This window comes from Salvelinus namaycush, chromosome 6, assembly GCF_016432855.1.
Source record: "Salvelinus namaycush isolate Seneca chromosome 6, SaNama_1.0, whole genome shotgun sequence".
In the NCBI taxonomy this organism is placed as follows: domain Eukaryota; kingdom Metazoa; phylum Chordata; class Actinopteri; order Salmoniformes; family Salmonidae; genus Salvelinus; species Salvelinus namaycush.
Genome location: NC_052312.1, coordinates 39497516 through 39520918, shown reverse-complemented (window position 1 = coordinate 39520918; position 23403 = coordinate 39497516). Strand labels below are relative to the sequence as shown.

The 23403-nt window shown below is 41.2% G+C and overlaps 3 protein-coding genes across 6 annotated transcripts; 2 read left to right on the top strand and 1 right to left on the bottom strand.

The window, feature by feature from the left end:
* The first annotated feature begins 5329 nt into the window (after window positions 1-5329).
* LOC120049982 (transmembrane 7 superfamily member 3-like) lies at window positions 5330-17525 on the top strand. Of its 2 annotated transcripts, XM_038996538.1 has the most exons (12): window positions 5330-5594; window positions 7381-7535; window positions 8647-8797; window positions 9322-9442; window positions 10750-10921; window positions 11057-11234; window positions 11774-11860; window positions 12272-12352; window positions 14260-14412; window positions 14558-14655; window positions 14832-14994; window positions 15108-17525. In XM_038996538.1, the coding sequence occupies exons 1-12, from the start codon at window positions 5426-5428 to the stop codon at window positions 15359-15361; spliced, it is 1782 nt and encodes a 593-aa protein (XP_038852466.1). In that variant the 5' UTR covers window positions 5330-5425; the 3' UTR covers window positions 15362-17525. The 2 variants fall into 2 exon arrangements, with proteins under 2 accessions (XP_038852466.1, XP_038852467.1); XM_038996539.1 differs by lacking the exon at window positions 12272-12352.
* Window positions 16906-20371, bottom strand: LOC120049984 (FGFR1 oncogene partner 2 homolog). Of its 3 annotated transcripts, XM_038996542.1 has the most exons (6): window positions 20154-20288; window positions 19043-19196; window positions 18811-18928; window positions 18524-18666; window positions 18296-18409; window positions 16913-18179 (listed from the first exon to the last, which is right to left on the bottom strand). In XM_038996542.1, the coding sequence occupies exons 2-6, from the start codon at window positions 19175-19177 to the stop codon at window positions 18042-18044; spliced, it is 648 nt and encodes a 215-aa protein (XP_038852470.1). In that variant the 5' UTR covers window positions 19178-19196; window positions 20154-20288; the 3' UTR covers window positions 16913-18041. The 3 variants fall into 3 exon arrangements, with proteins under 3 accessions (XP_038852469.1, XP_038852468.1, XP_038852470.1); XM_038996541.1 differs by having other exon boundaries at window positions 16906-18179; window positions 18296-18666; window positions 19826-20371; XM_038996540.1 differs by having other exon boundaries at window positions 16907-18179; window positions 18296-18666; window positions 20154-20367.
* LOC120049985 (mediator of RNA polymerase II transcription subunit 21-like) lies at window positions 19768-22981 on the top strand. Its single transcript, XM_038996544.1, has 4 exons — window positions 19768-20545; window positions 20853-20967; window positions 21610-21710; window positions 22197-22981. Exons 1-4 carry the CDS (start codon window positions 20504-20506, stop codon window positions 22374-22376), a joined length of 438 nt encoding a protein of 145 aa, XP_038852472.1. The 5' UTR covers window positions 19768-20503; the 3' UTR covers window positions 22377-22981.
* Window positions 22982-23403: the final 422 nt, after the last annotated feature.

Below are 23403 nucleotides of genomic sequence, written 5' to 3'. Positions count from 1 at the left end.
TTTCAGGATTAAAAACTAATGGAGCTAAGCACAAGCAAAATCCTAGAGGAAAACCTGGTTCAGTCTGCTTTCCACGAGAGACTGGGAGATGAATGCACCTTTCAGCAGGACAATCACCTAGAACACAAGGCCCAATCTAAACTGGAGTTGCTTTCCACGAAGACGGGGAATGTTCCTGAGTGGCTGAGATACAGTTTTGAGTTAAATCTACTTGAAAATCTATGGCTTGACCGGAAAATGTTTGTCTAGCAATGATCAACAACCAATTTGACAGAGCTTGAAGAATTTTGAAAATAATAGTGGGCAAATGTTTCACAATCCAGTTGCGGAAAGCTCTTAGAGACTTACCCAGAAATACTTATAGGTGTAATCGCTGCCAAACATGCTTCTACAAGGGGGGACTCAGAGGTGTAAATACTTATCTATCTGAATCTATCTGAATTTAATTTTCAACAAATTTGCTACAATTTCTGAAAACATGTTTTCCAGTTATGGGGTATTGTGTGTAGATGGGTGAGAAAAATGATATATTTAATCCATTTTGAATTCAGGATTTAACACAACAACGTGGAATAAGTGAAGGGTTATGAACACTTTCTGAAGGCACTGTATGTGATGGAAAGAGCAGGTGTTCCTAATGTTTTGAACGCTCAGTGTATAAATTATATTCTTCAAGAATCAATAGGTACATATCATTAATAGTCCAAAAATTGATGTAGCAATTACATATTTTCTATGGCTGTAGAAGATGACCCCTTTAAGATGAGTGCACTAACTGTAAATCGCAAATGAGATTGTCTGCTAAACTAATCAAATGTTATGTAAATGTAATACCCAGTGCCATTTCTTAAAAGGGAAGAGATTCAATCCATCCACATTTGCTATGGTATGCATGTCCTAATGAATATTACCGTGATAACCATATAATACTCTTGCAAACTTCCATAGCGTAAAACAACAGACTGTCTGAATCAACCCAACTGAAACAAATTTACAGGGCAATCAATGCCAAAATGCCTGTGCCCCAACTCCAGCTTTTACACTCCCAATTGTAAGGTTCTATATGCGTTACACTCAGGCCTCCTGGTGGCTTGAATTGGAGGTGAAACAGGACAAAAATTGTGACAGAAAAATGTAAAACACAAATTCATATTTATCATACTCCAAAAATTCAAACATATTGTACAAAATATTATTTTACATAAATAATATTACTTATTTTCCCCATAAACTGTAGCTGGGTCACATTTGACCCAAATATTCTCATGGGTCATTTTCCACTAAATTTCCTCTTGGCTCACTGAAGTTAGGATATGTACTTACAGTGCCTTCAGAAAGTATTCATACCCCTTGACTTATTCCACATTTTATTGTTTTACAGCCTGAATAAAAAAAATGATTGCCTTGAAAACATGTTTGTAGAATTTTTTTTCACATTTATTGAAAATGAAATGCCAAAATATGTAATTTACACAAGTATTCACACCCCTGAGTCAATACTTTGTAGAAGCACCTTTGGCAGCGATTACAACTGTGAGTCTTTCTGGGTAAGTCTCTTAGAGCTTTCCACACCTGAATTGTGCAACATTTACCCATTATTCTTTAAAAAATTCTTCAAGCTCTGTCAAATTGGTTGTTGATCATTGCTAGATATTGAAACAAACATTTTCAGGTCTTGCCATAGATTTTCAAGTAGATTTAAGTCAAAACTGTAACTCGGCCACTCAGTATCAGTCAGTCTTCTTGGTAAGCAATTCCAGTGTAGATTTGGCCTTGTGTTTTATGTTATTGTCCCTCTGAAAGGTGAATTCATCTCCCAGTGTCTCATGGAAAGTAGACTGAACCAGGTTTTCTTCTAGGGTTTTGCCTGTGCTTAGCGCCATTCCGTTTCTTTTTTATCCTGAAAAACTCCCCAGTCCTTAACAATTACAAACATACCCATAACAAGATGCAGCCACCACTATGCTTGACAATATGAAGAGCGGTACTCAGTAATGTTTTGTATTGGATTTTCTCCAAACATAACACTTTCTATTCAGGACAAAAAATGTAATTGCTTTGCCACGTTTTTTTTTGCAGTATTACTTTAGTGCCTTGTTGCAAACAGGGTACATGTTTTGGAATATTTTTATTCTGTACAGGCTTCCTTCTTTTCACTGTCATTTAGGTTAGTATTGTGGAGTAACTACAATGTTGTTGATCCATCCTCAGAGTTCTCCTATCACAGCCATTAAACTGTAACTGTTTTAAAGTCATCATTGGCCTCATGGAAAAATTCCTGAGCAGTTTCCTTCCTCTCCGGCAACTGAGTTAGGAAGGCCTGTATCTTTGTAGTGACTGGGTGTATTGATAAACCATTCAAAGTGTAATTTTTAACTTCACCATGCTCAAAGGGATATTTAATGTCTGCTTTTTATTTTTACCCATCTACCAATAGGTGCCCTTCTTTGCGAGGCATTGGAAAACCTCCCTGGTCTTTATGGTTGAATCTGTGTTTGAAATTCACTGCACGATTGAGTGACCTTACACATATTTGGATGTGTTGGGTTCAGGGATGAGGTAGTCATTTAAAAATCATGTTAAACACTATTATTGCACACAGAATGAGTCCATGCAACTTATTATGTAACTTGTTAAGCAAATTTTTACTCCTGAACTTATTTAGGCTTGCCATAAAAAAGGGGTTAAATACTTATTGACTCAAGACATTTCAGCTTTTCATTTGTAATTAATTTGTTAAAAAAAAAATATACACTCCCGTTCAAAAGTTTGGGGTCAATTAGAAATGTCCTTGTTTTTGAAAGATAATTTAAAAAATTGTCCATTAAAATAACATCAAATTGATCAGAAATACAGTGTTGACATTGTTAATGTTGTAAATGACTATTATAGCTGGAAACGGCAGATTTTTTATGGAATATCTACATAGGCGTACAGAGGCCCGTTATCAGCAACCATCACTCCTGTGTTCCAATGGCACGTTGTGTTAGCTAATCCAAGTTTATCATTTTAAAAGGCTAATTGATCATTAGAAAACCCTTTTGCAATTATGTTAGCACAGCTGAAAACAGTTGAGCTGATTAAAGAAGCAATAAAACTGGCTTTCTTTAGACTAGTTGGGTATCTTGAGCATCAGCATTTGTGGGTTCGATTACAGGCTCAAAATGTCCAGAAACAAAGAACTTTCTTCTGAAACTCATCAGTCTATTCTTGTTCTGAGAAATGAAGGCTATTCCATGTGAGAAATTGCCAAGAAACTGAAGATCTCGTACATCGCTGTGTACTACTCCCTTCACAGAACAGCTTTAACTGGCTCTAACCAGAATAGAAAGAGGAGTGGGAGGCCCCGGTGCACAACTGAGCAAGAGGACAAGTACATTAGAATGTCTAGTTTGAGAAACAGAAGCCTCACAAGTCCTCAACTGCCAGCTTCATTAAATAGTACCCGCAAAACACCAGTCTAAACGTCAACAGTGAAGAGAAGACTCTGGGATGCTGGCCTTCTAGACAGAGTTGCAAAGAAAAAGCCATATCTCAGACTGGCGAGGGGAAGATTGGGAAAAAATGTTATGGACAGATGAATCTAAGTTTGAGGTGTTCGGATCACAAAGAAGAACATTCTTGAGACGCAGAAAAAATGAAAAGATGCTGGAGGAGTGCTTAATGCCATCTGTCAAGCATGGTGGAGGCAATGCGATGGTCTGGGGGTGCTTTGGTGGTGGTAAAGTGGGAGGTTTGTACAGGGTAAAAGGGATCTTGAAGAAGGAAGGCTATCACTCCATTTTGCAACGCCATGCCATACCCTGTGGACGGCGCTTAATTGGAGCCAATTTCCTCCTACAACAGGACAATGACCCAAAGCACAGCTCCAAACTATGCAAGAACTATTTAGGGAAGAAGCAGTCAGCTGGTGTTCTGTCTATAATGGAGTGGCCAGCACAGTCACCGGATCTCAACCCAATTGAACTGTTGTGGGAGCAGCTTGACCGTATGGTACATAAGAAGTGGCCATCAAGCCAATCCGACTTGTGGGAGGTTCTTCAGGAAGCATCTGGTGAAATCTCTTCAGATTACCTCAACAAATTGACAACAAGAATAGCAAATGTCTGCAAGGCTGTAATTGCTGCAAATTAAGGATTCTTTGACGAAAGCAAAGTTTGAAGGACACAATTATTATTTAAATAAAAAATTATTATTTATAACCTTGTCAGTGTCTTGACTATATTTCCTATTCATTTTGCAACTTATTTCATGTATGTTTTCATGGAAAACAAGGACATTTCTAAGTGACCCCAAACTTTTGAATGGTAGTGTATGTATATATATATATATCATTCCACTTTGAAAATATGGGGTATTGTGTGTAGGCCAGAGACAAAAAAAAATCTCGATTTATTACATTTTAAATTCAGGCTGCAATACAACCAAATGTGGAAAAGTCAAGGTGTGTGAATACTTTCCGAGGGCACTGTATCTGTTTCATAATTATTATTATGTTTTTTTTTTATCAGCTATTGTGCATTTTACCGAAATTTCCCCAAAATTCTCATTACCGTAACAGTCCAAAAAAGTAATAAACCAATACCATTCTAATATTTTGTTCACATTTCTCGCCAAATAAAAAAGCCTGAGTTAAACATAACACTGAAAATAAATGTAATTATAAAAAAGCTATACAATTATATCAGACTTTTTCCCAGTTTGAGTGTTTTAGCCGTTTTTGTAATGAGAAGGTCAATTGCGGTAAAGTGGGTGATTGAGAATAAGAACTTCATTCTGAAGGCATTTAAATGAATACATTTACTTAACCTCTACAACTCTAAATGGTAAATAAAGCTAAATATGATAGTTTAATGTAAATGTCAACGTGTATTACATTTTATGATTTATGGACAAACTACAGCAACATATTTTGTGTTTTATTCAAATAAGTTTGGTTTTTCTAAAGTAAAATTGTATACAATTCTGGACACGAGAATTTAGTCTGGATGCATTTCGATAATGAGAATTTGGTATGAAAATTTACAAAATTCTGTAGAAAGTTAAAAACGGATTTAAAATATACACGTTTGCCAAAAACGATACATCTTAGTCCTTAGAATGATAGTTGATTTATCAGATGCATCATGGTTTTGTAACTCAATTTGCTACAGATATGTCTAAAACTGGTTTCATGGTAATCACCCAGTTGCTGTTTTGTTCGGTGATTGGGCAAATGTAAACCCAGCACGAGGTTACAATCTATGCGCTCTGGAACGCCCGCTAGGACTAGGGACTGGGACCTGCCCAGTTTGTTTTGACGTCTCCTGGAGAAAGGAAGTGGCTTGCAGCAGTTGACATTCGTAGTACGTTTGAGCGACCGGACATGGTTGGAGTTGTTCCGCGGAAGCAACAACAGCAATGAAAACGAATTTTTAGCCACACTATGTTGCACTGGCCTGTAGCCTTTATTGAATATCTCAGCAACTGTGTTGCAAGTGAATGTAGCAGACTAGGAAGTACAAACGTGGGCCTGAAGAAAATGCCGTCCTCCTGGCTAATGTACATATTTTTATATGTCTTGGTCTGTGATGGAGTTGTAGCACAAGTGGAAAGTAAGTCGTGCTTTTAATATTTTAAAATACAATTGGCAAGAGATTAATTTGTATAACTTTCAGATTACATCAAGGTTGCTGGCTGAAAGCCAATCATACTCTAGCTAACGTCTTATTGTTTTATATGAAGAAGATATATACGCCTTCTTTGAATCAGAGATATCAACTCCACTAACTTAATGAATTGTTAACCATTCCTATGTTTGGAGATGTTACCTATTGTTGTAGTTAGTCTTCACATTGAGGCTGGAGAAATATGAACCACTCTCAAATTCATAGATGGAACTGTGGATGCACGGGCTGATAGTCCATAACATGGACTAACGTTAACTAGTTGTATTTTGAAATGGCATTTTGTTTACAAAGACTCAAATATCAACAAAAACAAACAATGGAATTAAACATCCTTATTGTTTGGGTTATGATGAAGTGAAGACAGTTGTACTAGTTGCTGGGAAAGTGGAAGCAAAACACTTCAATATGTCTTCAACAGTGAAATAGTTATGTGGAATTAGTCTGGGATTTCAAAAAAGGCTATTATTGTTCATGGTAAAAATATATATGTTTTATCTTTCACTCAATTTCATTGAGTGAACTAAACATAGGATAAAATGCTGATTGTATAGACCCACTCTTGCCATGCCAGTATGCACAGCATTCAAAAATAGATATTTCTCTCATGGAATCTAATTCCTTTACTACTACATATAATTGAAATGTAGGGCTAATTACACTGCAAGTGAAATGGTCGCTAGTGAGGCGTCTTTGGATTGGCCCTAGTGAACAGGTTGGATGCCATTGACATATTTAATGCTTGAGAAAGCAGCAGGCATTAGGAATTGGCTGCTTACGTTTTTTTGTTAAACGAATGTTAAACGAATGGAAAAGAACCCATCATGGCAGTCATGCTTCTTTTTCAGTCTAACCTTTAAATCGGTCACGATGAGAATACAGTATACCCATGTGCAAATTACCCTTGTACCCTGACAAACCATCACATGTGTTGGAAGATTCAACAGAGAGAGAGAGAGAGAGAAAAGAGACCGGTGAGAAAGACAGGTGACAGTTCAGGAGGTATGGACAGACAGAGAGACCAGAAAAGTAGACATAAGGCTGTACAAAGGATGGGGAGAGTATAAAGTGAAAAAGCATGTGTAATACACAATCAGTGAGAACAACCAGTACTCTATTTGTTGTCACAATAGTTACAATACAATAATCTGGCCTGCCTTGTTTTTGGTATATGTTGTGGATTAAAGGTGTCATTCTCAGATGTACTTACGTTAAGGTCACATCCTGGATGATGTTGTCACAACCACAGGGGTAACCACATAGTCACGGGACCCTGTGCGAGATTTATCAGTGGGCCGTCAACGAAAATCAGAACAGCAGAACTGGAAAGACATTCACACTTACGGGTGGCCAACTCATAAAACATTTTAGAAAAAAGCTCAGTGCTGTTATCCTTGCAAGGGGAGGTATTGAGTGGTATTGAAAATAGCGGTGTCAATATTTTTTACCACTACCTTTTTGAGAAAAAAGTGTTACTAGTTAAACAGAATCTCTTTCTCTGAGCGATTGTATTAGTTTAAAACAATATAATTTCCAAATTTGTTGAGCATAGAATATACTGTAGCTCAGTATTTGACTTTTTGATTTTATACAGTCATTTTGGCTCATCTTTAACGGTGTGAATAATTTAGGAACCACTGTATATAATTGAACCTAGTAACAGGTTGTGGATAGCCTGGGAGGATAATGCTGTAACATGCATTTCCTCTCTCAGATCGGGTGGTTTTCCTGTTCAACACCTTTCAGAACGTGAATGTGAATGAGAACGAGACAGTTCAGGCAGTGGTCTCCAGAATCCCCCCTGAAGTGGCCTTTATCACCCTCCAGTTCCACACACAGCACAGCAATGCTACGCTGTCCTACACCAGGGTAAGACACTGGCTCACGCACAAACACACATGCTCACAGTAAAATAGATTTATGTAATAGTCTAATTCAGGTCAATGTTCATTCATTCAATATGACCTATTACCCTATCAAACATGTACAAACAAACACACACACACACGATTGGCACTGATTGGTCCACTGACTTGTGGAGGGAAGTCAGATGATGTGGAACCAGACGTGTTGCTCATCATGGGAGGAAGATGGGGCATGAGGCAAGGGTAAGATGGCCAATCCTGGCCTTGGTCCCAGATATCCTAAGGATTGGGTGAAGAAACAATCGCCAATCACCCTATCACACACACAACATTTCTAGTGACCCACTTGCGGCAGAGTCTTGTGAGATTTTCAGACACTCTGAGTAGAGCTGTGGTCATGTGTTAGGCTGGTCACAAGCTCTTTGGTGCTGACGGAAAACTTTGTGAACGCCTTTCCCTCTTTCTACTGAAAACGCTTTGAACTAACTCAAAGTAGTCGTAACTCAAAGTAGTTGTAACACAAGTAACTCAAAGTAGTCGTAAGTCAAAGTAGTCGTAAGTCAAAGTAGTCGTAACTCATGGTGGGAATAGGCTAAAGCAGTAAACTGTAGTGAAGTCAACAATGAAAACTGTCCCCAACTATTAAGGGGCAAATGTACCAAACACAGCATAGACAGTTAATGAGTATCGTCTGGAAGTGAATATCACTACAAGTTATTCTTTCTCCACTGTCTGTCAAAACCATCTGGCAGGTATAGCCTACAGCTAGGTGAGAAGAGGTGGTCAGTTGGGCGTCTGTGCATATTTCAGTAGTACTTTACATTACAGCACTGAATAAAGCAGTAATAACATGGTGGTAGTATGGTAACTACTACGTTAGAGTTACTCACAATGGAGACATTATTTGCCAGGATACATAGAAAATTGAGAGCAACTGAAACTTTCAGGCAAATCAGTGCATTGAAATCAACTTAAGATTGACTTAGAGCTTTAGAACACGGGTCTTCGTGGGATTTCAGGCTTTGGTTTGGCGACTGAGTTGGATGGATTAGGGCTGTGTTGTTGACTGACTATTTGAGTGATTTTCTGGTTGTCTGGTTGACTACTTTGGGCAGATGCCAGGGCTGGGCCTCTCTCTAACAGCGGTGGACTCAGGCCTTCTCTCACCCCTGATCCCCGGTCAGACCAAGCTCTCCTGGTTCCTGCTGGCCCCTGATGGGGACTCTGTGGCTGGCACTGGGGTCATCCTCCCCTACACCAGCTCTGGTATGTATGCCCTTCCATCATCCATCTCCGCTTCCCAAAATAATCCACCAATTCCTCTCAATTTTAGGTGGCCTCCCACTATCTGTCAAGGGGCTACAGTATGTTGCCTTACATCACTGTTAGCATTCCAGGATATTTTACCTCTCACTACTCACCCTCAATCCACCATTGTTTTAACCACTCCATATACCATGTCAAAACAATAGCAAGAGTATCTAGTAGATGTGGAGCCTGTTTCAAACAAACCCCAAAACAAAGAATGTTAGGTAGATTATTGAACAAAACAAATAGTCAACTGAGAACAAATTTCAAAGCTGTTTTGTCTTCCACCAAAATGATTGTATCTGTGTAGAGTAATCTGCACTCTACAACTTCTCCACAGTCACCAGTAGGCCATCTGCATAGACCAATGGTACAAACTCTCAACAGTCTGCTACTGCTACTACTGCACTGTCAATGGACTTCAAGAAAAAACAGTGACTTGATTGGCTGGTTTTAATGACGTGTTTTCTCTCTCTCTGCAGACCCAGTCCCTGGAGCTTGTAATCTGGAGTTTGACCTGGACATTGACCCAAATGTCTATCTCCACTACAACATTTTTGAGACTACTATCCGCTTTGCACCTGCAAATATTGGATATTCAAGGTAACAACACACTAGAGGGTTTATGTGTGAGCATCTTGGATTTAATCACTTCTGTCTCACTGCAAACAAATGTGAGGCAGGGCACTGCATATGTTTTTGTTTATACGTTTTAAAGTTAACCCTGGTGAAAAGTCAACAATTAGCCAAATAAATTGTCCTGTGACTGAAAGACAATGCATTCTTATGAGGGCATTATGTGTTGTCCTACATTTGTGTGGCTTTCGTTGTGGTGGAAGCAGAGTAAGAAATGTTTTAATGCCAGGGCTCTGGCTAGGAATGTGCTTTAGTAGAGAAAATAGATTTACCCACAAGTGGAGAGGTACAGTGATTGCAACCCAACCGCTTCAGCATTTTGGGAGAGGGAAATCATTGATATTTTCTTATGTAAATAAAGAAAATACTTTGTTGCTATTAATCAGGCTATGGTGTGATAATGATCATAAGAGTTGGCAAGACAGCCCAAACAGATCTGGTTGACCAGGATATGGGAAGTGCTGGCTTTTAGTATTTCCACATACAGTACCTACTCACTCGCATTACACGGACCGCAGAGTGGAAACACACACAAAATTCTGTCAGGGCCAAGCAGACTGCAGAGCGGAAAACACACTTCCTGTTGTGCATCAAGCAGCTATAATTTAACATTGGCCTGTGGTCTGTAGACTGAACTGTATCTAAATTTACCAGGAACAAAAATAAACAGATTTTGAAAAGCAGTGACTCAAAAAGCAAAAGACCAAAGAGGTCTAGGAAGGTCTGGGGTAGTCTGTGGCGAAACAAAAAAAGAGTCACAAAGATTTGGAATGAGACAAAAGTGATGGGGACACTTATTTTGCGTAGTCTCTAAATTGTATTTAAAAAAAGAAAGAGACTCCGGCCCTTTCTGTTGCAGTTTCATATTGCTGTGTTATTATTATTTGTGATGGCTTTTCTGAACCATCTTATTTCATTGTGAAAAATATGTTGAATTTTTTTAAATAAAAAAAATCTACAACATTTCTGTTTAAAGCTAGAATCCTTAATAGGCGAAAGTGCCATGTCCGTTTAGGATATTACAACAACAAAGAAGTTACTGTAAACAACCACTGTTTTTCTCCTTTGACATCACTGTACACGCGATAGAACAGCCAAATATGCAGTTTTTTTTACCCCGCTGCCGGACTCTTCTCTGCTCTGTTTTCATCAACAAAACAATAACAAAGGCACTGGGGGGCAAACAGTGGTGCTGTTTCCCCAAATGTGTATTCGTACTTTAAAGAAAACTTTCAGAATCCATTGTGAACTGACCTCTGTTTTCACCTCCTCAGGGGCTCCAATCCGCCCGCCTGTGACACTGAAGTAGGTGAAAACACTCGATGGCGCCTGAGGTATGACATCTACCAGTACTTCCTGCCTGAGAGCGACCTTTCAGAGCAGAGCCTCATCACCAGCATCCAGAGTGTGGCCAATGTGCAGACCATGAGAGAGCATGGGAAAAGGGTGAGTTGATAGATAAGTGTGAATGTAGTGCAAAATGGACATGTATAAAAATACAGATTAGGATTGTAGACTGTAAACTTGCTGGTTGTGGTGTAATGGTATGGTGAGCTTTTCTCATTTTTTTTCTCCCTGTAGCTCATGACACTATCATCCAATGATAAGACAGAGGTAGTGTTTAGCTCCATCCCGGGCCAGGGTGTCATCTACTCTGTCATAGTCGGAGACCCAGTGCTTAACACCTCTTCGTCGTATATCCCTGTCCACACCTATGCCTGCAGCTTCTCCTCCACCCTGGATGGCTGTGACACTCTGGGTAAGTGGGACAGCCAGCACTGGGTCAAAAGGGTCTTTTTGCAGGGAAACGTCAGTCAATATATGTCTATAATGGAGACATTTCCAAAGATATCTGAGTATTCCTGTCTGAATTCCCGGGGCCTTATTCAATGAGACTTGTTGTTGAGTGGAAGAAGAGCATAATGTCATTCTACACAGAAGACGTTTACTGTACTGCAATTGTTCTGGCTGAGACCTTGAGGGCTATTTCCGTGGAAATCTTATGGAATGCACCTTGAAGGACAGCATGCATTTAAGACCAGGGAAGATCAACCCCAGTCCCCTGGGAATATGTTGTCAGCTGATTTCAGCCTCTATTTTGATTGGCAACTGACTTATGAACCAATATGTCAACTCTTGTCAACAGTAACACACTGTATTTGAGCAATAAGACATTTCAGAGCAGGAGAAAAAAGACAAACAGTTGACACAGTGTCTCTTGTTTGACCAACAACAAGTTAGACCAACTATGGTGAAAGACAGAATGACTAAAGGCTGATGTACTTTCTTTTCTTCTAGGGAAGATATCCACAAGGATCTTCTTCACCATCGCTGGTTTAGCTGGCCTCTTCGTGTGCTTCTGTGGGCACCGCTTTTTCAAATGTGGTGAGTAGGGGGGAAACAAGTGTTGACATACCAAGTTTTCCACTACATCATGGGAAGTCCAGGGCTTTTCCTCCCTGTAGAACACCAGTAATAAATAGCCGCTCCCAACTAGCTGTATCCCAGTTATTTATGGTTTGTGAAAGTCCAACTCTCATTTAAAGTTCATGCCAGCCAGCTAATGAAAATATGGGCTGGAGGTTAAAGGTCTTTTTGTAAACTGTTGCTCCCACATAATGGGCAAAAATAATGTGAAAGAAAAATAATAAATAGACTATTCGCTGGTCATGTTTTTAGTCCAGTAGCAGTTTTAATCAGTCGTAGATGTCATGCTAGAAAATGTGTGTTTACTGTGTTGCTCTCCCGTATGAAACTTTCCTCCCTTGTTCCCCTCTCTATCTTCCTCTCTCTTAGAGCTATTCTGTATGGGCTTTGGCTTTGCAGCGTTTCTTTTTTTTGTCCTGATCACAAGAACTACAAAACTGGACTATGACAGTAAGTTCAAGTGATTTCAAATGAACATAAGATTGTTGACCTTGTCAGCCAGGTTGATAAGGATATTAAATATGTTTTTTTTTTCTATAGTAAACATTGGCTTCAATTTATTTGGTCATATGCTTGTTCAGTTATCTCTGTACTCCCTCTGTAGTTTTTAATGCGTCATGCTTGTTCAGTTATCTCTGTACTCCCTCTGTAGTTTTTAATGCGTCTCCAAAGCATACAGTATTTTGGAATGAAATTAGCCATACAAATTGGCTTTGCGGCCAGACAAATTGCATTAATCGTCACAGGTCTTTCAGAAATGCGAATTAGATAGTCATGCCATATCGATATGATTTTCCCCCAAAATTATCCTATTTTAATTTGGAAGCTCAAGTCGGTGCCCCCTGAAAGCATAGAGTTTTTCTGTGATTCAATCAGGTCAGCTCAGTTGAAAGAAACTCCTGTTGGTCTCCTTAACTGGGAAATGCAATCAGATTAGCCAGTGCTAAATCAGTACAGTTGTTACAGTGATATTTAATTTAAAAAAATGTATGTAACCTTTGTTTAACTAGGCAAGTAAGTTAAGAAACTTATACAAACTTATTTACAATGACGGCCTAGTTCAGGGGCAGAACGACAGACCTTGTCAGCTCGGGGATTCGATCTAGCAACCTTTCGGATACTGGCCCAACACTCTAACCACTAGGCTACCTGCCGCCCCACATGCCATCTAAAAGGCAGAGCAAAACATGTCACGTATGCATTTTATGCTTATGTTAGAGTTTGTGTATTTTGATTTGGAGAAACCTAGAATGGCTTGCATGGGTGTTTGTGCTCCCCATATGCAAGGTGATGTCAGTGTTGGCTTGTATATGTGTTAGTCATAGAGGATGGCGGTGAGCGTATGAATTCAGAATTACACACTCGAACCCTAATGTGATTTGGTCAGTGGTGGAGCTGATGGATGGGTGGCAGAATTCATCCAGGATGCAATGGGAAACTTCCCCAGTGCACAACACACAGTTCAGTGTGAAACAACACATTTCTGCATAGAACAAACATCTCACTGTAAAAGCACGTTCCAGTAATTAAGTTGGCGCACGGGTTCCATCATGCTGAAGAGCACATGGTTTAGTGTAAAGACAATTAAAGAATGTTAATCTATCTGTAGAGCAGTTGAGTTTAGAATTGATGGAGAAATTCCTGGACTTGCTTTCATTTATTTGGGGTCAGTCTGAGTTGGACCTCTTGCCAGAAGCTCAGGTTCTCATTCTTCTATAGCTCTATGAAAAATAAAGATATTTTTCCAACTCCCTCTCCGTCTGACCCTGACAGAAGTGTCTGTGTTTCCTCCCTGCAGTCCGTCTGACCCTGACAGAAGTGTCTGTGTTTCCTCCCTGCAGTCCGCCTGACCCTGACAGAAGTGTCTGTGTTTCCTCCCTGCAGTCCGTCTGACCCTGACAGAAGTGTCTGTGTTTCCTCCCTGCAGTCCGTCTGACCCTGACAGAAGTGTCTGTGTTTCCTCCCTGCAGTCCGCCTGACCCTGACAGAAGTGTCTGTGTTTCCTCCCTGCAGTCCGTCTGACCCTGACAGAAGTGTCTGTGTTTCCTCCCTGCAGTCCGCCTGACCCTGACAGAAGTGTCTGTGTTTCCTCCCTGCAGTCCGTCTGACCCTGACAGAAGTGTCTGTGTTTCCTCCCTGCAGTCCGCCTGACCCTGACAGCAGTGTCTGTGTTTCCTCCCTGCAGTCCGCCTGACCCTGACAGAAGTGTCTGTGTTTCCTCCCTGCAGTCCGCCTGACCCTGACAGCAGTGTCTGTGTTTCCTCCCTGCAGTCCGCCTGACCCTGACAGCAGTGTCTGTGTTTCCTCCCTGCAGTCCGTCTGACCCTGACAGAAGTGTCTATGTTTCCTCCCTGCAGTCCGCCTGACCCTGACAGCAGTGATTGGCGTAGTGGGGGGAGTTATCCTGGTGATGAGCTGGTGGCGCTTCGGCTCAGTTATGTCCTGTGTCGTCGTCGTCGGTCTCATGTTGGGGTTCCTCATCTCCTCCATTGTCTTCTTCACGCCTGTCGGTAAAAGAACCAAAAAACACCTATGTCAGATTATTATTTATTTGATTGACTAGTTCAAGCAGGATAATGTTCAATCAGATTAATGTTGTATGACACAGAAAATATTGTAACAACGTTGTAAAACAAATTCTCATCACTTCCACAGGTGACATACAGGTGTTCCGTTCGAATGTGGTGTTCTGGGTGACGTTCAGCTGCATCGTGGTGGGGGTACCACTCTTCTTTGTCCGCTGGCCAAGAGAGGTAGGCCCTGATCCCTGCCCTTCTGCACTTTCTTTACAGTGGTTGTCCAATACAACGCCATAGTCCCCTCCCACTTTAAACTCAAGAAGGGCTTAGAACTTTCAAAGATTTGTGAGGACAAATATGGAAATGGAGCCTCTGGGTAAAATTGCTGTGTGGGTGTTGTCTGTCTGCAGGGTAACATCACTACGTGTGGTGTAGCTGGAGCCTATGCTGTGGTGCTGGCTGTGAATGCTTACATCTATACCAGCCTCTCCTACATCACCCTTAACATCCTCAAACGCTTCCTCAACGACAACTTCAGCAAGGCCTTTACTGATGTGCCTTTCCAGGACATTGGTGAGTAAAATCACTTCAGAGTTTTCTTTTATTTAACCTGCAGGCAGGCCATATGTTGTGCACCTGATTTTGACCTTTCAACCTAACATATTTTTGTCCTCTTGGTCTTCCAGATTTCATCATGATCACAGTGTGGGTGGTTCTGGGTGTGTCTGGTATCGTGCTACAGCTCTACCGGGAACGCACACGGCCCTTCTTCCCCCCCAGCCCTTACCTCATGTGGCTGCAAGAGCGGGAGCGCCGCAAGACCAACGTTCTGGACCCAAGCCACCACACGTCCTCACTCCCTTCCCGTCTCCTCGCCCGTGCCCGACAGCTGACTGGCAGGAGAGAGACCGCTGGCGAGTGCACACCCCTCCTCCTTTAAACCCACCCACTCAACTTAGACCCATTTTACCCAGCAAGGTAGACTGATTCACCCCACTCGGAGGTTGCTATGGGGCATGGGCTCTCTATCTACAGGGGAAGCACCATTGCGTTTGGAGTCTTTCTATGCCAGATTATGGATGTTTTCATTCCTTTGATGATGGTAACAGTCCATTAAAGTAGTGTTTATATGCCTGGGGAGGAACTTTGCCACAGAGTGCACACAGAGAATTTTCAAAGCATTATTTTCGAGCATGATTTGTTTAACTTCCTCAGTCTTGTGGTATTTGGCTGCATGTTTTTAGACGGTACTGAGGAAGTTGTTACCGCTGCAACTTAATATTGTGCCAAAATAGTTGGGCACTATCTTCCCTAGTACATCACAGTGCCTTTAAACAACAAGGGTTACAGCATACCGGTATGGGCAACATATGTGTTTTAATACCACTAAAAAGCACAAGAAAACATTTGGAACAGTAAGATGCAGACACATCATGCAGACACTCTTTTTGAGATGGCTTTGACAGCAACATTTGGTTGGTAGGTATTAATTTTAGTGTAAAAGTAAGTATACTTTGTTTATCTTAATACCACTCAATGAAATTGGAGGGCATATGTCCCCCGAGTTTTAATGAGTATGACACCACTGTCAGGGAGTTCTGGGTATGCCCATTTTGGCTCCAATGGCTTAATTGTTTTTAATGTTTTGTCAACATTTTCATACGCAAACTGTCACTTTTACACCATGTTTTGTAAAACTGTGTATTTAGAGGCCACTATTTTTTTCTTTTCTTTTTACAAATATGAACAATTACATTTTTAAGAAATATGAGATGTTTATATTAAAATATGCATGTGTTTTGGGGACCCTTTTTGCGAAACGTAGTTGTTGAATCGAACACTTAGTGGTATGGGTGGGAACTTGCAGCCTAAAATGTATCCTTTTGATTTCATGAACATGTTTGATAGCACTCTAAAATCATAAACCACAAGTGGTAGGTGTAGGTGGATCCTGAGCACTGATGTTTATAGGAAATGGTGATATAGCTAAGCAATTCAGGAGTGTTTTTTACAGTAGCAGGAAGAGCAAACTACAAGTGCCACAGCCTCTATTGCTCTGTCAGGTGGCCTAACGCTTCATTAAAGTGGGCCTGCTGTTTATGTTCTCTATTGCCAGCTTTCGTTTGGTAAAGCATTTTCAGTGTTTCCCCTATGACTTTTTTTAGCAGTGGTGCAAGGGTAGCTGGGTGGGTGCATTGCTAGTATTGTAAGCACAATGTCCTGCCAGCTGTTCCCATAGACCTCCAATCATTGAGCCAATGACTATCCCTTTAAAAGCGCGTCTCAGCAATTTATTACAGCGGTGGCAACAATTTAGCAGAGGTGGGCCACCGCTGCTAAATGAACCTAGGGGAAACACTGATTTTAAGGCAGTCCAATATGTGTTTTGTGGGACTTTTTCTGTATGTTCTTTCTCTCTCATTACCCACCCAGTATGTGATTTGGTATGAAAAGCTGGCTTATTGAGGCATTAATGATGTGTACAGGAGTTTGCCTTCAGTCACATGACATGGTTTATTAATGCATTCCATGACCAATGTCAGTTTTTCCTCCAAATGTTCAGTAATATTGAAACTTAAGTGGATAATTTAAGAGGTTATTTTCCCTCTTGTGCAAAACAACAAGGTATCATCAGATGCAGTGTAATATCCCACCAGTGATTTTGTAAATCCTCGCCATTTGCACACGACAGGATGTTGAATTAAAATTTGACAGGGAATTTATTGATATTTTATGATTAGCAGAATCACCTGACAGGATTCAGATTAGGATTACAATGTCAAGGATGGGAAAGACTGAAATGCAGGTAGAACTGGCCATTTCTACTTTTCTCAGAGTTTCCAAACCAAAACACACAGGGGTGTGAGGACGCCGACATTGTAAAGTTATAGCCATACTGTTGAAATTCCTCACTAGGAAATGCTTCTATGCACTAAGATTACTGATGAAGCTTTCTTAAAGGTCAAGGTTACCTTTCAGTATTTTTCACTACAGCTCTTAGGTACTTACCTTGTCATGTGCCATGTCTTGTTTTAAAATGGGCTGTTTGTCTATAGTGTTTTTGTTGTGTGAGAAATTTGATAAATTGTTTTTCCTAAAAATCACTTGTTCGTTTCTCTGCTCCTCTTGTCCCAAAGTTTGTCATCAGTTAAGTTGTGATGTATCATGGTGCAACCATTAGGTCCAATTTACAGTCTACATACAGTAAGTTGTGCATTCCAAAGAGTCCTGTTCACGCATACGGTATTTCCACCACTGGGTTTCAGCTGGAGAGCACTAGCCAAACTTTAACATGTTTCTTTCAAGTGTTTTATTGTCATTCAAGAGCAGCACATTCACTCATTCACACTTTAAAACCCCACAGGCTCATCAGATAGCACAATGCGTGCCAAGACTAAAAATGCATGACAGACTAAACTGTTGGATTTTCCCATTTGTCTCAGAGGCTTCCTACTGTATACCTCCATTGTAGCGTGACAGGTGGGAGGCAGTATGACCTGGGGCATCGTTCGTTGTCGAGTTCCCTCTGTGTGGCTGTAGGTGATTGGGGGGTATGGTCTGTACAAGGTGGGGGCGCATATATACACACACACACACTCCAAGCTAGTGCTGGTGTGGGCCTAACTCTTCCGGAGGCTGATGTCGGCGCTGGTCAACAGGGAAGACAGGGATGTGCTATCTGAGGCCTCCTCTCTTGTCAGAAGTAGGAAGGCCTCTCGACTGATCCCTAGCAGCTCACGAAGACCACTGTTCTCCAGCTGCCCAAAAAAAACATGCATACATTTTTAACAGTATGTTTGAAATAGTAGTACTGTTAGTACTCAGTCAATGCTTTTAGTAAACAGTGAGAATAGAGACAACCTGTGTGACTCACCTCTAGTTGCTTGATCCTCTCCTCGTCTTCACACAACCTCCCCTCGTCCACTTCGATGGCCTTCCTCATCACCGTAGCCATCTCGTTGATCTTGTCTATGTGCGCTTGCATTTCCTGCAGAGTCATAGAATATAAACAATATAAATATTTGCTTTGAACTTCCTCGATACAAGAAGAAAGGGTAGCTCCTGAGTGTGATGTGACACTAGAAGAGGGTGGGTCACTCACAGTGGTGTGCTGCTCCTTTAATTGGTTGACGATGGCTGGGTTGTCCTTCTTACTGGCCATGAGGAGTCTGAAGACCTGCTCCCTGTATTTTGTCATGATGAGCTCTATGGCCGACTGGTGTTCCTCCAGGGAGGTTCTCAACTCTGCAGGGAGAGAAGACATAGATACACACATTTCTATGGATTTATCCAGACAGGGTACTTTTTCAACTGGTAATATACCTGTTATGAAACCAATAAATAGAGTAGCTTCATTTGTTTTTCAGCTTATCACACTCACTGCTCTACCTTTGTTTTCCTGCTGTAGGTCACGGATCTGCCGGTTTTCCTGCTGGATGCCCATGACGAGGCTGGAACGGGGCCGATGCCGGGCTACCTTGTTCAGCGATTCAATCTCCTCCTGATACTGCAAACAGATACACAGAACTCCAGTCAACTCAACAAAGGTCAGTTAAAGGCAAGTGTGTACCCTTTTCAACACCAATCAAAAGAGCTGCACCACCAGTGACATTGGCATTACCTGTTTCATGGCCTCCACCCTCTTGTTAAGGGACGTTGTCTGTTCGATAAGTACCTCCGCTGCATTGTCATGGTTGCGAAGTCTTTCCACCAGCGACTTGGCGTCTGACAATACATTTTCTAATGAACACGTCATCTCTGTTTGAAAAAGTACACTGGAAGGAAAATAAGGTTAAGATGCTGCTCCAAAGCCTCACCAAACATGAATACATCATTCAATTTCTCCCCCTTCTCCCTAGAATGTGCACTTGCTCACTGCCCCTCAAGGATTTGAAAGCATTAGATTGGTATAAGTATGTGCTAAACTTGAGGGAGATCCAACCATATTTATCAAATCAGTCCTAATGTAACTTAGAGGAAGACTTAAGATCTTAGGCAAAGTTGCATCTTGGCATCCAAGGCTACATCTTGGCATCCATTACATAAATACTTGGCATATGAGCTTGTCAAAATGCATGGACTAAAATCCTGACAGAGTCACCATATCCAAACAATACTAAAACATCATGATTTGACCTGGACACTCATTCATGTACCTTTACTGCCTAAGTAGCTCGCTAACTCGTATAATTTCCCGGTCAGCAGGGACGTATTCATTACGTAAACCGTTTACCCTTTAAGAAGCAAACAGAGAAAAACAAGAGTTTCTACTGGACAATATAAGGAAGGTCCAGCCCCGTTTGCTTCCGTTTAGGAAACGTTTCACAATAGAATCGGCGTAATGAATACGCCCCTGGTATACAGCTAACCTTCAGAGTTTCTGACTCTTTTTCCAGTGACTGACCAGTGGACACCAAAAGGATGTTTGCAAAGTATTCGAACAGGGTACTTTAGCTAGCTGATAATTACGACAGCCTACCGACTGTCGTAATCGGAATGATGTTGTTAGGCAGTTGTCAGTCAGATACTAGCTAGCGAATCAACAAGGTTAGCTAGCTACAGTAGCTAGGTTAAATGCTACGGAAATCAGGTGAATCGGTCACTGAAAATACAAGCAAACAAAAGCTGCAAGAGTCTCATGTTGGTATTGTATTTTCTGAAAAGTTGCTATACTTCGCTGTCAGAAGAAAAGTGAAAATACACATAAAACGAACCAATACTCGTAGATTTACCTTAGCGAGAAACTCCTTAGCCAAGCGGTACACTTCCTGTTGTTACTGCTGCAGTCTGGGAAATGTATGGGCACGTTCCGGATTCTTTAGATTACAAGCGCTGCGGTCAAACTGAATAGCCTCCCCTCCTTCTATATTCCAGTTAGGATAGCTAGGTCTATCAGACACTTTCCCCCAATCAGTTACTGATTACATTACTTAACATCTCTGATGCGCCTTTTCCAGTTTTGTTTTCTTTCTTTGATTTTCTTTCACTGTGTGCGTTGTGTACTCCAACCTGTGGGTGGCAACAACACGCTAAGAAACGTTTAGTCTGCCCGGAAATCCAAGGAGTAGGAGAAACAACAAAGATGGCGGACAGGCTAACGCAACTTCAAGATGCAGTCAATTCGGTATGATAAATTTTTTCATTTAGCTATTAGTACACCCCACAATTTTTTTCATGCTCAGCAAATTGTCATGGCACGTTTAGATTGACGTTTAGATTGACTGACTTAGTATTTGGAAGCGGACTAGGCTGAATAATGACAGCTAGCTAGTTGGCTAAGTTCTCTTTATCGGTTCTCGGTTGCAAGGTTTCCAGAGTTAACTAACTTTAGCTACCTAACAAACAATCACGTTGTTTAATGTCTTATATTTGTGTTAAGTCAATATGCTCTCATGACAATATTTTTCTGACGTGTTTTTGATGTCTTTCAGCTTGCTGATCAGTTTTGCAATGCAATCGGGGTGCTGCAGCAGTGTGCGCCGCCAGCTTCGTTCAACAACATACAGACAGCAATCAACAAGGACCAGCCATCGAACCCCACTGAGGGTAAGGACATGTCAGATATTAGATCGAAGTGGAATACCATTGGGGGCTGTTTGCCTTTGGGCCGGGCAACCTGAGTTCAAGACTTACACCCATCGTTTGCTACAAAGCAAATGTTATTTGCGCCGAATACAACAGGTGTAGATCTTACAGTGAAATGCTTACATACAAGCCCTTAACCAACAATGCACTGGTGTCAGAAGTGGGTTGTACTCCACAGAAATAGAATCCTTGACTCTATTTCTATGATGTACTCTCATGTGATGCTGTTGGAGGCTAGGATGGACATAGGAAGGCACTTGAAAGAAAGTTGGAATGCTTCCAGTTCTGAGGGGTTTGTATAAGAAACCTAGCAAATGTAAGTCTTTTACGACTTTCCCCAAGTTGGAGTAGTGGACAGTGGGTTTGCCTTCGGACAGGGTGACCCAAGTTCAAGACATACCCTTGCCATTCGCTTACATTGTTAGCCACCAGCAATGTGAAAGTCATTTTTGACATCTTGCTGATACTAATGTAATCTTATGTTGCATAAATATAATACAATTTGACGGAAATAACGACTTTGACCGGACAGCGCTATTTGCATATGAAAAGTTTACGGATTACACCTTTAATTTGAAATGGGGTTGTTATTTCTTTCCCTAGAGTATGCCCAACTATTTGCTGCACTGATTGCCCGGACAGCTAAGGATGTGGACGTGCTGATTGACTCACTGCCTAGTGAGGAGTCCACGGCAGCTCTACAGGTATGGAGGTTGAATTTATTCCTGTGATTCAACAGGAGTGGAAAACCTCCAACTAGAGTGCCATTCCCATCTTGAAAATTATTATAGTACATTCTTTCAAGTGAAAGCGATAGTTCACTTCTAATTCTGTATTGCTATACTCTTACTCTGGAAATAGTATATGGAGCCAGGGGAGGACTGGCTGGAATCTGTAACTACTTTGGTTGCAATCCAAGTCAGACTTGTAAGTGGCTATCCTTATTGGTTACCATAGCCCTGTCCCGGACATACAAACAAATAGCTTTGGTAAATCACTTTGTAGGAAGTGTAGATGGAAATATTTACTCTCCACTCTCACTTTGGCACACATTACTTCAATGAGTTCATGCTCAAATAACTACAGTTTCTATACATTTTGTATGGAGATTTTATTGACTTTCTTCGCTCCCTCTTTTTCCCCTCGCCCCCTCTCATCTTTCTTGTCTTACTCCCTGCCCCTCTCCCTAGGCGGCCAGTCTGCGGCAGTTGGAGGAGGAGAATCATGATGCAGCGGCACGTCTCGAAGAGGTGGTATACCGAGGGGACTTGCTACTGGAGAAGATCCAAAGCGCCCTGGCTGATATTGCTCAGTCACAACTTCGTACTCGCAGTGGAGGACCCAGCCAGACCACACCGCCTGAATCATGACCCCCACACATGGGGCAAAGACATTCTCACATCACTTTCTCACATAAATACACCAGAGGGCGCAAATGTGTACAGAAAATCAAATAAAGAGCCCACTGGGTGGACCTGAACAGCTGACCTCTCAAGGATGTGAATCTATGGAAAATACTTCTCGCAATATGTGAGTGGAACATTGGGAAGTTGGTGCTTGGGGAATTCAGTGAGGCAAGCCATGAACCCACATGTTCCTTTACACAAGGACCTTGAGTTCTGCCAGCAAGGAACTGTTTACTCTGTCCTTTTCTTAGCACACTCTATTTTGGATTAAAAAACACTGCTCGGGTGTCAACATCTGCTGTCATTTTCTTAACCCTGGTTATTTTGAGGATGCTAGTTAAGGGTCTGCTGACTGCTGTTGGTAGCCATTTTTGTACATACTGAAAGCAGCTGGTAAAAGGAACAACAATCCTAAATTGATAGAAGCCCATTTTACATGCTGCATGCCAACAAATAATAGCCCTTTACAAGCAAGCCCTGTTGTTTTAGAAAGCCAGGTTTTGTATTATTTTATACCAATTTTTTTATCAACAGTTTATTTCAAGGCATAAATGGCATTTTAAAAGTAAGTCGACTGTTTGCATTTCATCTGGAATGTTAGTGCTTTTTTAATGTTTTGTATTTTGATATGCAACAGACAAACCTTGGCCCCACAGAAAGATGGCTTTCAGAATGCCCTTGAATTGAAAGTGTTTTTTAAGTCTTATATACTAAGGGGATTCGATTGAGCAGCCCGGGTTGAACCGGCTATATCTCCTAACGTGACTGGGCGAAGTCTTGAGTGAAGTGCACCCTGCTCAAATCGAACGGTAATCTGCACAGCTCGTGATATTGTCAACATTGTGCATCATTGAGAAACATTATGTATCATAAAATATGTTTGAATTCAACTAGTTTTCATTGGGATGGCAGATGAAGCCTTTTAATCAAAAGCAATCCATTTTGCATGTGAAAAGACAATCCTACTCATTACTACACATGCTTAACCTAC